Source organism: Cucurbita pepo, chromosome LG17, assembly GCF_002806865.2.
Source record: "Cucurbita pepo subsp. pepo cultivar mu-cu-16 chromosome LG17, ASM280686v2, whole genome shotgun sequence".
Lineage (NCBI taxonomy): Eukaryota > Viridiplantae > Streptophyta > Magnoliopsida > Cucurbitales > Cucurbitaceae > Cucurbita > Cucurbita pepo.
In genome coordinates, this window is record NC_036654.1 from 8,595,595 (window position 1) to 8,613,051 (window position 17,457).

General features: G+C 35.0%; 1 protein-coding gene across 1 annotated transcript; it reads right to left on the reverse strand.

Moving 5' to 3' along the window:
- Positions 1-464: 464 nt before the first annotated feature.
- On the reverse strand, positions 465-16,921 carry LOC111778739. Its single transcript, XM_023658712.1, has 16 exons — positions 16,772-16,921; positions 16,045-16,175; positions 15,390-15,607; positions 13,841-14,946; positions 13,042-13,750; positions 11,940-12,432; positions 10,850-11,001; positions 7,703-10,771; positions 7,385-7,594; positions 6,443-6,646; positions 5,900-6,103; positions 4,660-4,815; positions 4,043-4,390; positions 3,230-3,659; positions 2,373-2,457; positions 465-1,203 (listed from the first exon to the last, which is right to left on the reverse strand). Exons 4-16 carry the CDS (start codon positions 14,920-14,922, stop codon positions 987-989), a joined length of 7,359 nt encoding a protein of 2,452 aa, XP_023514480.1. The 5' UTR covers positions 14,923-14,946; positions 15,390-15,607; positions 16,045-16,175; positions 16,772-16,921; the 3' UTR covers positions 465-986.
- Positions 16,922-17,457: the final 536 nt, after the last annotated feature.

Here is a 17,457-nt window from a genome sequence, read left to right on the forward strand (position 1 = left end):
AAGCTTACATTATAAGTTACGATATTAGATAATAAATAAATAGATTATTTTAAAAACATTACCACAAAAATAAATATTATGAATTTATTAGTTTTATAATATTCAAATATTAGAATATTTGTAGTACCTCAAAATTTTCCTTCCGCTCGGGTTGTCTTACGATCCCTTCATGGTACCTTAACACAAGCCCGGGTTGTCTTACAATCCTTCCATGGTACCCTAACAGAAGCCCGACGGTCAATCTAGTAACAATAACGGAAGTGGCAGAAATCAGTGTAAAATGCTACCACTGCATTCATAAACTTTTAATTTGATCAATTATTTCCTATATTTTGTACTACAGTTTCTCTTATTCACTAATATAGGTATTACATGTACAAAATTTAATTAAACGATAATTTAATAGCAATCGATATTTAAGCAATACGGTATCATATCAAACCAACTTTATACACTAATAGATATTAGAAAATAGATTGAGAAGTTACCGTAGAGCTCTATTTAGTGAAAGAACTTATCAAATATTACAACAAAGAGTGATAAACACTAATTTCACAATTACACAATTACACAATGGGATCAGTAATCAAATTCTATCAAAATATGGCATTTCAAAAAAGAAATGCCAAGATAAGAGTAAACACCGACCATAAGAGGTACTAGTACTATACTAAGGAAACCTTGTTGCCTGATCCTTCACTATCGTTAAACTAAAGTTGGGCGAGCTAGTGTCGAGATTCAGATCTATGACCTCTTAGTCAAGAATATATGTCTTCCCGCGTCTTCTCTTCAACATCAGAGCATTTATGTTGGAATTTATCAAAAAATTCTACTTTTTTCTTTTCTTGTTTCGTATCGACTGTATAGATCTAAATCAGATACGCAGATCTATTTTCCTACTCTCCAGAACAATGATCAACACTAACTTTATCTATCTATGTATACAAAAATGAGCCACTGATTCAAATGAAAACTGACCTTTTTTGTTAAGGATTTGAATTTTGCGTTCTTACGAGATTTCTCTCCCACTCGAATACTCGAGAAATCTCAGTATCTTGAGGTAACAAAGATTGAGGATCAAGAGGCTTCTTACTAAGAATGTTTGAGATAACTACTTGAAGAGTTTGACAAGCATGGACTTCATCAATCTTCTGCAAATCTGTCAATTCTAAACTATAATCTTTCCATGGTTGGTAGAACGTCCTGAAATCAAAAGATCGGTCTATAAGATAGAGAGCACAATCAAGAGAATATTAAGAAAATTAGACAGACTATATTTTAATTTCTTCTGCAAGCAACTTTTCAGAGCCCACTTAATAATGAAAATTAAATCCTCCATTCTTCTAACTTCATAATATATCATAAGATTCTACAAATGTTGTGGATTACAAATTTGAATGCAGATTAACTGTCTTCCAACCTTTTTATCTAGCAAATTCATACTCGAAGCTGTCTTAAGCTATCACAATCAGTTGAATTTAGAAGAAGAAGAAGCTGTTTATGTTCAAAATGCACCATAGAACATATGTAGATTTGATCCAACTAGGATTAAGAAAGATGGAAAGTAAATCTGAAAGGAAAAGATCAAAAATAAATTTCAAAACTGAAAATTTGAAAGATTGCCACTATAGAACTACAGGTTAAAAGGAGAAAAATTGTGAGATCTCACGTCGGTGGGAGAGGGGAACAAAACATTTCTTAGAAGAGTGTGGAAACCTCTCTCTAGCAGAGACATTTAAAAACCTTGAGGGGAGCCCATAAGGGAAAGCCCAACGAGGACAATATCTGCTAACGGTGGGCTTGAACTATTAAAAATGGTATTAGAACCAGACACCGGGAAATGAGCCAGCGAAGATGCTGGGCTCCCAAGGGGTGGATTGTGAGATCCCACATTGGTTGAAGAGGGAAACGAAACATTCCTTACAAGGGTGTGGAAACCTCTCCCTAGCAGACACGTTTTAAAACCTTGAAGGGAAACCCAAGGAGGACAATATCTGCTAGCGGTGGGCTTGGACTTGGGCCGTTACCAAAATGTTTCTTCTCAACAATTATCATGGTTCAGAAATTGGAAAGGTTGGGGAGGATTTCATGACATTGTGGTTTCTTGATAACTTGCTATTAGACTCAGCAGAACAGAACAATTTCTTCCTTTTTTCTTCATTTTTTCCAAACACTGAACCCAAAAGTCCTTGGCTCCTAGCAGCTAGCATACTTTGTGCAATGCAGAATATATCCAAGACAAAATGGCAGTCACTTAAATACGACTGTGAATAAACTGAGCCTTCTAAAAAGAATATAACTACTTTGGATCTCTTGTTTGGGTAAGCTGGAAAGACGTCAAACAGAAAGGGCAGAGGATAGAATATGCATACCATCTCCATGCAGGATTTACTTCTTCAGGGCAACGTATCTTTGACAACAGTTGTGCCAAATCAGCTCCATGACTATGAAAGAGACCTGATCCGTTATAAAAAGTAGGTATCAGACAAGATGTGAGACAACAAAGTAATGTAGTAAAGCAATTGAAATGCTCTTGGATTTACCTAAGAAATTATGCACTTTCATGATATCCAAAAGAACAAATTAGACTAAAACAGCTAGCATTACATATATAATACTAATTACTTCCTTTTTTGCAACGTTATAATAATTATTATTTTGACAATTTCTCATAAATAAGAACACAATACTTACACTACCGATCAGCCTTAAACTGAATCCTTCGGCTCGGAAACAGAATGAACAAATGAGAAAATGAGAACAAGGTCTCCAAAAAAGGAAAGTTCATAAAGTTATTAAAATATATATAAAGTTCACATGAAATACTAAATATACTCCCCTAAAAAGTATCAAATATCGAGTTAATTAAGTTTTGGTGAACCGGTGACGAAGAGAAATGGTGGCTGGTAGCGATGGTCGGTGATGTTACTTGTTAGGGTTTTTAGATTCACGATATTTTATCTTTTTTGTTTTGTTTTGTTATTTTTTGTTTAAATTTAAATGATTTTTCCTTTCTGTTTCAAAACTTCCCCTGCCATGTCCAAAATTAAAAAAAAACATGTAAAATAGCAGTGTCTTGGCCTACAATGAAGTGTTTGTGCTTCTAGGTTGCTGAGATGAATTTCACTGGTTTAATGGAAGGATAAAAGGTTTGCTCCAATAAAGACATCAAAATGATAATATAATGGCAACAAAAAAAATTAAAGAATTTAAGACATTCAAAATATACCTGCAGAAATGAGAGCATCCAAAAGGAGGAGACAAAGGGCAGATATCACCACCGGGAGCACCATGAAACTACTCTTAAGATGTTGTTGGAGATAGAAGATATTTGCGGCTAAGAGCTCCTCACAACCAAATTCATGTAGACTACTGACATCTCCCGTATTTTTAACATGTTCTAATAAAGAGTAGAGTGTTTCAGCACTCGGTTTTTCTGTAGTGGCAAGGTTCAAACTATCAAGCTTCCAAGAAATCCTTCCAAAAATTACAGAAGCAGATAACCAACGTAGAAGCTTTGATGTCAAGGATTCGTCAAAATGCTCTTCATCAGATTCACTCATTAAACCCAAATGAGATTCTTTGTCTATCATTCTAGAATCAGACTCTAAAGCGGTGGAAATTGCCCATGAAAGAAAATCTGAGCACTTCTTTAGACCCTGCAAGAAATCAAAGAACCAATTGATAATTTTAACATAAAACGTAGTAAAAATTAAACATATAATTCAGGTGTAAGATGAAAAAAATGAGACAAATGAAACACTATGAAGGATCATGAAGCATATCGATTATATATAATATAATTAAAAGAAATGATACGGGCTTAAGTCCATCAGACTCGTGGATAAAGGATGGTAAAAAGACAACTTCCCCACTCTTCAACTCGCTTCATCAAGCCAAACTAATACAAGTTCAAGACGGGAAAAAGAAAAGATAAACAAAACACTTACTAAATGCAAGTAAATAAATCAAGGACTCGTTTTTTTTTTTTTTTTTTTTTTTTTTTTTTTTTTTTTTTTTTTTTTTTTTTNGAGAGAGATACCATGCTTAGAAGCGTTTTCTGTGGAATGTTCATGAGTATCAATTTGAGCCCAGTAGCTGAATTTGAACCCAGTCTTGTACGATCTAATCTGTAAACCGCCTGATAAATGTGAAACAAGCCCTCAATTGACAACGTATAATGAGGCTGGTAAACTTTTCTTTTCTGTGATATTCTGAGCACGGATGTTATTATCTGCAACATTCGATTAACTAGTGCCCCTTCTATTGGCGATTCCTCACCACCAAGCAAGAGTTTGAAAAGGTTAGATGAAAATTCCATTAGCTGCTCAAGGGCATCTTTTTGCAACCACTCACAGATGTTTCGGAATGAAATGACATTATTTACAACCTGGATCCAGAAACATAGATAAGAAAAAGAGATATTGGTTTAAGTTTATTTATTTGATCAAGGGAAAAGATGGTATTCCATTAATTGCAACCTAACTCTTCTAATTTTAATCGAGCACGAATCCAGTTTCAGGTATAAAATCCATTAATTATATCAAAGCGCACATCGCACGGTTAAGTATTAGTGAAAAAATAAAGCACATGGGTCATGACTGTAGTGAAGCTATTAAACCCTGAATGAAAAAAAAATAAAAAATAAAAAATTGCTACCTCTAATACCAAGTTCAGCTGCTTTGAAAAAAATGATTTCTGATCTTCATTAAGTCTCCTGCTAGAGGTTGAAATGATAGAGCATAACCATGAAAATAGACCATGTTCCACCAAATAAAATGCCATCCGTTGCAACTTAACAGACTTCTTCATTACCTAGAATGTCAATAAGGCGGAAGACATTAAATTTGCTGATAAAAGCCCAAACGTAAAAGAAAACTGAAAAGGGGATATAGGAAAAAATGTGTGAAAGCTACAACAATCACAATATATCGCCAAAGAACCCTCCCTCCCCTCCACCCTCACCATCTCAAAAGAGAGAGAAAGAGAGTCTAACCTTTGACATGTTCTTTAGAGGATGATAACATAAGTTGAATAATTTAAAAACTCTCAGGACAACAAAGTCCACGCCAAAATAGTAAAAAGCCAAATAGCATTCATCCAAAGAATAGATCTAATAGCATTCAACCAGAGGAACTTTGAAACTCCACAAGACTTTTCCCATCTCTTTTACAACTTTCAATGGGTCTCTAAGAAATCGTGGGTCTTTCTGCTTTAAATTGTTTCCCTTATTTGCTGTTATTTTAATCATTCCTTTAATCGTTGTTTATATATAATCATTAATTGCTCTTTAAGTAGAACTTGTTTAAAATGTACTGTATTATTAAATCAACATATACAAGTAAATAAAATACAATGGCACACCCAGTAATGAAAATTATGCAGCACACACCAGATAACAATCAAGAGAAAATTTTTTAAGGTTAAAATACGATTTTGGTCCATGTACTTTGATTTCTTCTCTATACTTTCAAACGTCCAATTTTAGTCCTAGTACTCTAAATAATGCTTAAAATTGGTCTCTACCATTAGTTCAGAGTTAATTTTTATCGAAAATAATTAAATAATAATAATAATTTTCACATAATAAGAGACACAATGTGAACATATTCCAAATTTTATAGAGTAAATACTAATAGAGACTAGTTTTTTTATTTAGAAAAGCTAACAATAAATAGATAACAGAAACCACTTCAAGCTTTATTGAAAGTACATGGATTAAAATTGAACATTTGAAAGTGCATGGGCTAAAATGGAATGAAACCCAAAACATAGAGACCAAAATAATACTTTTAACAATTTAATTAAAATAAGAACATTGAAAAGCTCCATAGATTTAATTTACCTGAAGAATAAGAACATGAATAAGAACATGAATAATACCATGAACTTGATTTACCTGAAGGATAAGCTCCTTAGATTCATTATCTGAAAGAGAGGAAACATAAAAGCTCTGCAGATCCTCGTGAATTGAGCTTTTGATATATAACCGGGCATCATCATCAACGTTAATCCCCACATAAAGTAGGCGCAACATCCATAACCTTTCAGATTTGAAGTTTACGGAGCTGCTCCATAGAAAATTCTTAAACAAAGGAACCGACTGCAATTGCCAATAGGGCAAAAGAAATTTAGGCTTCAGCCATGAACTATCATGAAGTCTAAGGTAAGTATGCCAGAAATATGGAATGTGCAAAGGAAAATCTAATGGCAACAATGAAGAATATGAATTGTCTGCAAAACTGTTTCTTTTCTTTTTCCTTCCTTTTTTCCTTTTTTCCTTTATACTTTCTTTGTTTTTTCTCTTTCGTTCTTTCTTTTGTGTGTGTGTGTGTGTGTGTGTTATCATCATTATACATATTCTCACTGAATTTTTATTTTAAGAGACATATAACTGGCATGTCAAAAAATCCAAGTCATATATAATTCATAAAAGTATTACCTTCCTATTCATCCTGGAAGATCGCACCAAAAATTTACTTAATGCTGCATAATGATGATGGGATTGTTCCAACAAAATAAAGGATGCCTCTGCAGCAAAAAGCGCAGTGATGGAAGGAATTCTCTGCCATGGCTCTTCAATGCCATTTTGCACATATGTTAAGAGGAGCCGTAGTCTCATGGTACCCTTTCTCCGCTTACCGTTCTGCAAAAAATGGTCCAGTTGTAAACACTTGGAGGAAATAGTCATAAACCTTAAAAGGAGAAAAATAAAGTGAAATCCAATGGTGCAATAATCTTTCTTGACAGCGGTTGGGTAGACTTGGACATCATCCTTTCCACCTTCCTTTCTATCCAGGGAAGTTGTTTCTTTGGCTAAAAAAGAACTCACATTGACAACCAACTTTTAAACCTAACAAGTGTTATTTAGTGCCTCAATACCCCGTTAATATCAGCCATGACACAAACTGCTTTTAAATATGTTTATATTTCACCCTTTGAGCCCATGTGAAGCATAATTGAAACAATCCCAAGCTGTCCGTCATTCGGATTCCATTAATGAAAATATAGCATATAATCAAATTCCCAAGTTAGCATTTTTCTAAAGCAAGTAACCAATTACAAGAGCCAAAGAAATGCAAAGCAGCATAGACCTTATTCCAGCTGAATTGAACTCTAATATTACGCTCTAAATGTTGTTTTGTTGCTTTCACATATTTCCTGAGTTCTAATAGGTGTTCCATTATTGAACACCTTATTGAACTTTTTCTAATAGGTGTTCCCAAGTTAGCATTTATTGCTTTCACATTATTGAACTTTTTCTGAAGTGATAAACATGTGTTTTTAGAAAGAATACACGGTACCAAATTTCAAGCATCAATACAAGCATTGCATGCACGATAAATCAACTAGAAACCATATTTAAGAAGAATATTAGAATTACCTCCAATGCGTCCTTTAGTGCCCCAAGAGTTTCATAGCCTAATTTTCTTAATGTTTCATTAGCTGAAGACAAGCTAACAAATGCAATTGCAAGCAAACCCATCGAAGCAAATTCCAAAGCTTCGATGTAACCAATTGACAGAGCATGAATTGAAAACCGCAAGACATAAACTGGATCATATTGTTCAGGTTCAGTACCGTGAAAATTTCCCTGCATCAATGCATTAAAGTATTCATTTTGAACACAAAAGTATTAAAGAAATTGTAAAATGAAGCCTTTTGATTTGTGTCAATACAGGATAATAAAATTATTGTTCACCTTAATGAGATCATCTAGATTCTTTATTTGATACTTCTTCATGTGTAGTCCGTCATCCAATTCAGTTCTATCAGGAGGAAAGCATAGCACTGTGGACACACATATTCTGGGATCGACAGGAATATTTTCTCTAAACTGATTTTTGCGGCACTGTTTCTGAACTTCAGCATCATTCCCGATATTTGAAGAAGATTCCTGCTCTAGAAGCCGTTCTTTTGAAACTCTCGATACAGCATTTCCCCATAAAAAATCCATTTGGACTAGATTTTTCACATCTGATCCAACTATAGTTTCAATGTCATTTAATGTCTTTAAGATGGCAGAGTCAGTTTCACTGATAGTGGCACCATAAGAAGACAGAAGCAGTGAATGCAGTTCTTTGAAATTTACAGTATCATCTTTTCCATAACCACCTTGACATACCTGCTTGTGCACAAGTACATGAACCATCTTAACAATTACCGAGCGTTTCAAGTCTACCCGAGTGGTTCTTGAATCTTCGTGCCAATTAGATTCCCAATGATTAGTTGAAGGTATGACAAGTGATCTTAGTATGCTGGACATTGGCCTCAAAAAAGTTTCAATCGAATGAGATGGTTTTGGAGCTGAATGGATAGTGGGAGCAAACTGGGAGTGCGCAAGCAGCAGCTGCAAATATACATCTTCTGCAAACCTTCCATCAGACAACAAATTTAGAATGCTATAAAGAATATTCAATGTTGTTGGATCCTCAAACCTATATAAGAGGGAAAATCTCATTAATTGCTCTAGAAAGGGGATGGATAATAATTTGACAAGCTCATCATGCATTTCTGTGCTTAATTCAAGAATATTGTTCAGTATGAAAAGCTCCAAGTATCTGAATAATCTTGAGTTGTCCATTTGTTTTTCTTGAATATCGGAGATAAAAGAAAATCTTTTCACAATCCACTGCCAGATGTTCACCAAAATACTCAAGTACTGCAATCTTGAGGATTCTTCTTCATCTGACCTTGCTGAAGAATATTCTGATGACTTCGCGTCTTCTTTTGGCAAAGACTGAATGCTGCAGCTTTCTGGAAATAGCAACACCCTACAAAATGATATCTTCGCAACAACCTTGTTGAGAAAATTTAATATCTGACTAGGTGAATAAGAATCAAGTTCATCAACCTCAAATTCTAAAACTTCATCAGTTGAACAAGAAGCTGGAATAAGGCAATTAAATACTTTCAATCGCTTCTTCACTGTCACCAGATCTGCACTAAATGCAAAGTGGTGCCTTAGCATACTCACTGCTTTTCCAAGGAGACTGTCATTAACAAGATCAATAAATTCTTGAGTGGATGATGGAACCAAATCACCAAATTCTTCATAGAAAATAGTTTTGGTCACGAATCTCTTCCATTTACGTAAACCTTTCAACAGAATTCTTGAATATACTGAAGAGAAGCTTTTGAAATTATACCGGCAATTTTTTCCAAACTTCACATCAACTGAATTCAAGTATGACAGAGAAGTAGGCAGGAGCATCAAAAATTCCTCATCAGAAAAATGGAAGTTCAAAGTATCTTCCCTCTCAATGTCCATGGAATTCTTGTTCATAACATCCACAATGAAGAGACCAAAGATTGAAAGATGCAAGGAGCTAGCCTCAGTAAGAATAAACAACAATTTAGCCTTTTCTTTATTGGTCCTATAGATGCAATAAGAAACCAACTCACTTGATAAGTTCACTATAAATCTGAACATTGCTAAATGTATTTGATCAAAATAATCACATAGCATGGATTTTTTTGCACAAATAGTCTTAACCACTTCAAGCAAGCATGTATCTGCAAACTCTGACTTGTGATGTATTGCAAATACTTTTGTTTTAGTGTAAATTTCATCAATGATTTTACATGCATTCTTCTCATCCATTTCCCAGAATAAATTGTACTGTAATCTTCTAGAGAGTGGTAACTGCAAAAAACCTGTGGCCTCTCTTAAAGAAATGACAGCAATGCCAAATCCAAATGATAGCCCATGAATTTGGGTCATCTCAGATTTCTGTACCGCCAAGTCCTTTATGTATACTCTATTGAATATCCAAGTCGCTAATTCAAGAAGATCAAAAGGAGGTATAAAATGAAATAAAGCATGTAAAGCAAAAAACGGGGGCAGAAGTGGTATCAGGTCCATTGTATCAATAAAGAGATCAAAACGGTCCCTGAACTCAGAAAATAGCTTCTGTATGAGAACCTTAAAAGTCTTCAGTATCTCTCTGAATGTTGAATCTAGGCCATCACAGGAGGTTATAAAATACTCACAAAAAGTGGTCAATAAGTTGACAATGTGACGATCTAATGTGTTAACACTCTTCCCAGACAACTGAACCAAAGATTCCAAATTTAAATTAATAGCATCATTCATCAAGTCCCCTGGACAGTTTAGGGGACAGGACAAGGATGATACTACAGCAGGATGAGAGAATATGGTTTCTGCTACATCTTGAACCTCTAGCCTTAACAGAGAGCCCTTGTAATCTCCAGCAGTGCCAGAATGAGTTATTGAAGCTAGCAGCTTAGCAAAGATGTTCTGAAGAAGCATAAAGCAAATTTGGGAAAGCTGCTCAAGTTCAACTATAGGCTTAAATCTATAAGAGATTCGTATCTGATAGGCCCAAAATAGGACAAGCCTTAGATACGATAATAGAAGGTCATCAAATGTCAACTCATTTAGTTTTAGCAGAAGCAAATCTTGTATCTTCGGAAGTATAAGAGAACTGGGACCACGAGCGCACATGATTACAGGAAATAGAACATGAAAAGGTGTTCTCTTCAAAATGGTAGAAAACCCAGTGGAGTATGCATCAATTTTATCGAACTCCATGTTACAAATTTTTTCTTCATCATTCATTAAATGACAATGACCAGCAAAAACATCCTCAGTATGCGTAGTAGACATTCTGCAGGAGAAGAATAATAAATTTTTCAATGGTCTCCACTCACAGTTAGAACTTCCAGATTCCACATCCAAAGGACCATGGTCATCAAATACCTCAGACAAGATAGATTCAATCACTGAAGCCAGTAACAGAGCATCAACCTATAATAAAAATTGATGTCAGACTTTTAAACAACCTAACCGCTAAAAAGTAGAAATCTCATAACAAAAAATGTGCACCTGAGTCTGCAAGAGATACTTTAGCGTACTGCTCACATAATTAGATATAACTGCTTTCTCAAGCTGGGTGAAGGCTACAGATTCAGAGCTGAGCAACCTTAGACACTTCTGCAGAACACATACGATGATTGGACTGAACTTTGGTGAGACATCTGCAAGAAAAATAAAATGACGGACAGAAAGTGTATGCTTCAGTCATTTGGCACACGATGGACACAAAATATATATAAGCTGATGTATATTTATCTGGAATTAAAAGCCAAGACTGAGAAACTGAATTAGCCAAACAAATTTTGTTCCAACCATCTTTGGTTAAATGTATAAAGATCATTTCAAATGGCTAAGGAAAACTGGAAAAGAATAAATTGTAACATAAAAATTATTTTTTAAAATAATGTCAAGCGTCTCCACAATTGGTTTATCAACTTAATCTAGAAAATATGTGATTAAATAAAATGAAGAGGCTGAGATAGGTGTCAGGTCGATATTATCATTCTGAAGTTATTTTTATTGGAGTAAATAAAAAAATTTCTTTATAAGTAACAATTGAAAGCTATTGAAATGTTTGACCGACTCAGAAGAGAAACAATATAGTCCTTGTCAAAGTGGAAAGCAATATTCGACATTCAAAAAAGATGCATGAATAAATCAATATTGTGGTCCCAATGAAGTGAAAAATCATGGTACCAGAATCACAATAATATTTTAAAATATAGATAGATAGATAGATATAGATATAATATACAATTCAAGGATCTAGCCTAATCACACCATAAGATTCATAATAAGGAAAAAGCAAAAGCATGGACCAAAAGTTCACCATAAGGAAGGCTCTATATACAAGCTGGAGATCTGTTTTTGATCTCTGAAAGCTAACATCCAAGAATCAAGATAAGATATCCAACCTTCTGAATCCGATATAAATATCCAAACTCCAGCTAAATTAAACAGGTACATTTTGTCTATAAAAATTTTATTCACATCAATGTCAGGTATATTCTGTCTATAACAACTTTATTCACGTCAATGTATAGGAGGGGAGACATACAACCCATCAGGGGACAAAATTTGCGTATGACTTACAAATTACCTTTGGCATCTTTTAAATTGCTGATGTAACTCTTCACAATACCCCAATATTTGAATAAGTTATTCCCCACAGTGGAAATGGCATCACATAAGAATGAAATTACTGTATAAATTAGATTCTCTGAACTTTCTGTCTCAAGTTCCATAAGAGATGTTCGTTGATCATGATTCAATAAAAATAAAAACCATGATCCAACTTCATATACATTTTGGTCAAGAGCACCAGTACTTAGAATAGAAGCTTGGGCCAGATAATATGCCTTTTTCTTTATGTCCCCGTCTGGTGATTGAATGAACAAGCTCATAAATGAATGCAGATGCTTGTACATCCCTGGTGGAGTTCTAAAGTGCGTTGAACTCATTGATGATGATGGAACATATTCAATCAGCAAGGACAGCAAAGAATGCTGCACAATAGTGGGCAATAGTAAAGAATTTCCAAGAAGACTGATGAAAAATTCAAACGATCCCTCCAAAGTATGTGGCAATCTTTGCTGCAAAAAAGAAGTTTCAAATAAAAATCACGAAAGATGATAAGCTCAAGGAGGGACAACAACATAGAGCTCCAATAATGAGTAGTGACATTGCATATCATACATAAAATGTATATCAATTATCAACCAAATATAAGCATTATCCTCTTTATAAATGTCTGAATATATGCATATTATACATTACTAGTATATCAATTGTCCCTCCAAATGGAAGCATTATTCTCTCTATAATTGTCTGAATACAAGAGCATTTATCAGCTGATTGAGTTGATGACTATAGTTGACCATCTCCGAAGTCATCTTTGATTAAAAACAAAAAGATTGCCAACATCATACAAAATCCATGTTCAACATTTAAATTGAATAAATACCAATAAGAATTTCAAAAAACTAATTCCAAAAATTGCAGGATAACCATTTAATTACAAAGCCAAGATGCCAAAGAAGTATCTTAGTTCTACCACTATATTAGTTATTTCTTTATATCACAGAGAGACATGATTATAGTATCAGATCACAATATTCTCTTACAACCTTACGTGAACAGGATATGTTCTTAAGTTGTCCTAGAGTTTTAAAGATCACAACATTCTCTTAAATTAAACTTACATGATAAATTGTAAGAGCATCCAATATCTTTGAGTGGAAGTACATCTCTACGTCATTCACTTCAACAAGAGTTGTCAATGGATCCAAATCCCATAGTTCAGCAATAGAAATCATGAGTTCTCTTTCCTTCTCTGATGTCTCTACCGAACAGACATCCATCATTTTTTCATCAATTTCTGGAGCTGACACAATTCCACTAACAACAATATCAGTGTCATGATCTGGTGAAGTTGTTTTTAACCTTTTAACACCATGGAAGCTACATTCCAGACCAGAGGCCCTTTTCAAATTAACTGCTTGAACTCTAGATTGGCTAGTGAATGAAGAAAGTAGAGTAAGTAGCACTTGTGAATCAGGGAGCAAAGTTTGAACTTCATTCTGCAATTCCTGCTTTAGAGACAGCCAATACAACATCTTTTGCTTATTGCCAGAAGATGCTTGGTTTAAAACATCAAAAAAAGAATTGACCATCTTCAATGCCTCAAGTAGAAGTCGTAGAGTGCCATGCTTTACAAGAATATTTGAGTGAAGCAAACCTTTGTTGATTACTGATCGACTAAATGGCCGAGAAGAGAGACACCTTATAATGTTTTTTACACAAGCATTGTCCAATGAAGTAGTATCATCTGATTGAGAATCAATAGATCCAATAGACAGGCCATTGCTCACAGAAGAAACCAACTTAACTGTCAGAGAAACCACAGAAAACCTGCAATTGGAAAAGTGTCCATCACATATACAAGCCATCATATTAAGTACACAAGGTCATAAGTCACATAGTTGCAAAAAGAAATCTGACCAGGTAGGTGATAAAAAGTCTTCAAGGTTGTAAGGAAATTCCTCCAAGTAAGTTGAACAGAAAGTTGGCTGCCCCCTAATAATTGCCAAAAGCAAGTCTCTATGATAAATAACTCCAGTTGCTTTTAACTTCTTCATGAGGTCCATTAGTCGCTTTGGATTACCTTTTAAGGGATTTGGACATCGTTTCAGATCTGGCATTAACCCATTACATGGGTCAGTACAAACCATAGTTAAAACCTGGTAAGCCACCTCTGCAGCAGGACCACCATTCTCTCTTCCACATATGGTGGCCAATTGTTCCAAAGTAACACTTCCAAAAAGCACACTTCGAAGACCTGGAGGTACCAGTGACTCCTCAACAAGGACCTTGTCCCTCAATGTAGATAAAACATAAATAATAGTCACTTCATCATCATTTGCCAGTCCACGAAGAACACCAGAATACATTTCCCTTTGCTGCAAGACCCACCTCAACAGTTCAGGCTTCCCCACCTCCAAAAATGACATAGCAAACCCAATAAACAACTTTCTTGACGATTGCTTTGATCCTTTCTGATTTGGCTTCTGTCTAAATTCTGTCAGCTTGGAAAATGCACGAAGTTTAAAATCAAAGTTCTTTGCAACTCCTGAAGCCAAACGTGAACCACGCCGAACAATGGAAGACATCAACAATAGAGCTGCATTTTTGTGCTTTAACTCTTGGGAACCTAGTTCACTATTTATGTCTCCCAAGCATTCTTCAACAAGTGATCGGGCCATCATGTCAAGAACACGACTAGTTGATATTCTCTCCAAGTCATTAAGACTGTAAATTCCATCAGGATGACTCAAAATGGCAGAAACTAATGAAAATATATACCGCATTCCAGCCTTCCCCCGTTGGAGCTTCCAGGAATCTAAAAGTTCTGAGCACTTGGGAGAAGTCTTTGCATATAAATGAAGCAACTTACACCCAATCTCCCCTTTTAATAACTTTATGAACTCTTTCGTAGCATCTGAGCATATCTTAATCTCCAAAGAGTTAATTTTAAATAGTAGCTCTTTGAGCTTAGCTTCAAGGTTTGCATTTATCGTATCCATAAGACCCAAGTTTGAATGAGTGTCCTGGAAGAAAATTCAAATCAGCTACCATCTCACTCATATTAAAGTACATTTAGAACCAATTTTGTTAAAGAATTTAATTGATTTGATTTCCATTCCACTTTTCTCAGAACATAACTTCAAGACAAAATTAATTCATTTGAATTTCATGGTCTAGAAATGTTGAAATTGTACCCTCGGGTGAAATTTTTCGAGGGACTTGTAGCATATTTCTTTATTTGTAACTTGGATTAGTTTACTATCGAGATTAGAATTCACTATTCTTCATAAATGCATCAAGGTAGGTTTGATATTCTAGTAGCATAATATTTAGGACTTGTAACCAATATATTTTACTACCATTGAATAAAAAGTTGAGCTTCAAAATATATATATATATATATATATATATATATTATTAAAGAAAAATGATAACCCTAGGGAGATGACATAATATTAGCGCTTACTTGTCCTTGTCAGTTTCCAAGGAGAACCTTAAACCCAGGTGTGGAGTTTCTATCCCCTTGACGCTCGTCGATAAGTTCTAATCCTCCATAATCACACCCTTGCATCAACTGCTTTTAGATAACACCATCGCCAAATAAAGGGAATATACAAGCAGCCACAACCCATAAAAAATCCCTTGCCTACCTTGCCGGTAAGTCTAAAGAACCAAATCTGCTTGCTGCATGCAGAATCAGAATGCAAAATAATAGGAGTCACAAAAGACAGAAACTAGTGATATTGCACTGAAAAAATCCCACTTTCTGAGGGGAAAAAATAGCGAAAGAAAGGGAATGATAATCCCATTCATATGAGAATATATATATGTGTGTGTGTGTATATATATATATATATATATATCAAACAAGCAACATTGAAAAGGGGATGAGAGAACAAAAATATAAACTTAGATAATCAATAAGATTATCTCAATTCAATATAAAAATCATACAAATACGAACAGACAGAGAAGGAAAAAAACTTGCAATGGACATTACAAATTTGCAACCAAACGAATTGACACAGATGGTTACAGCAGAGAGTCCTTAAAACAAGAATAATTAACTATTCCTCTAACTGATTTCTGCCTTTCGGCCAAAAGGAGAAAAAGAGACTTACAGTAGCTTATAGCATAGAGGGGGAGACAGGGAATAGAGAAATAGCGAGATTATCCAGTGGACTAAGAAACCTCTGGTTGATTGTCAGGTGACGCAACTATGGATAGAGCTGAGAAGAGAGCAGCCGTTTAACTGTTACAAACAAGGGATTAAAAGATAATTTGATAAAGGAGCCTCCACTTATAATAACGACTATCAAAAAGAGCCTTTTTCTATCTTTTCATAAATCAATTAATAGTTTGCTTCTTGTTCCAAGATAGAAAAGAATGAAAAAAAAAAAAAACGTATCTGCTATCCATTGAGTGTGGTGTGTGCATTGCAAGCAGCCAGAAACAACCAGCCATGGATGCATAAGATCTCGAAAAAAATTTGGCTACACTAATTTAATTTCAATATGTGCGACCTTTTAATTATTAGGCAAATTGGTATACGATAGATTACTTCGACATATAAACAAAAATGGATATGCTGGAAAATTCATGGTGGGTGGAGCTTTTGAAGATTTAGGAGAACAAAAACAAGGCAATTTATAGAAGAGACCACAGATACATACACAAAACCTCAATGCATATGCAAGAAACAAAAATGCAGAGGGTAGCACACGGCAGTTCGGGAAGTCCCAATTTGCCGCAAGGCTGGTTTCTTTTCGTTGCTATTCTACTATAAACAACGAAGTTCTAATTTGGGAGAATAACGGTAAGAACAAGAGAGTAGAACATCAGAAGTACCCGCTAAGAGGAAGCGGAGGCTGCACTGAACGGGAGAGACACGGCAGTGGCGACGGCGACACGGCGCTGCTGAAAGTTGGAGGAGCCGGCGTGAAGGAGGGTGGAGCACGTGAGAGTGAGAGGAAAAGGGTTTATGCAGGGTTTCTCTCTCTTTATTTTATTCGACAAAATGGGCTGATTTTACAGAGCATAAGCATGGATTGATTTAGGGTTTTTTTTTTTTTTTTTTTTTTTTTTTTTTTTTTTTTTTTTTTNCAATTGGTATTATGTTATATAAATGGTATATTGTAATTTAATTATCTTTGAAAAATTAATTTAAATTCCCTAAAATTTTAATTTTATCTAACTAAATTTAAATTTCGATAAATATATCGCAATCTCTACGTTCCCTTTTAAGTTTCCTCTCAAGGTTTCAATCTCTACATTCCCTTTTAAGTTTCCTCTCAAGGTTTTTAAAACAATTCGAGAGGTTTCCACACCCCAAATGTTTCGTTCTCCTTTTCCACCGATGTAGGTCCTCGTTGACACTTGTTCTCCTATCCAATCGATGTAGGATCTCACAATCCACCCACCCCTTTGGGGCCCAACATCCTCGTTGACACTCGTTCTCCTATCCAATCGATGTAGGATCTCACAATCCACCTCTCCTATGAGACTCAGCATCTTCACTACCACACCGCCCCGTG

Excerpts from the sequence above, each read along its gene's own strand:
- LOC111778739 (XM_023658712.1), bottom strand. The coding sequence starts at position 14,922 with ATGGATACGATAAATGCAAACCTTGAAGCTAAGCTCAAAGAGCTACTA. Across the intron at positions 10,772-10,849 it reads AGTATCTCTTGCAGACTCAG|GTTGATGCTCTGTTACTGGC; the intron begins GTGCACATTTTT and ends TTTTTATTATAG. Across the intron at positions 4,391-4,659 it reads AGCTGAACTTGGTATTAGAG|GTTGTAAATAATGTCATTTC; the intron begins GTAGCAATTTTT and ends TTCTGGATCCAG.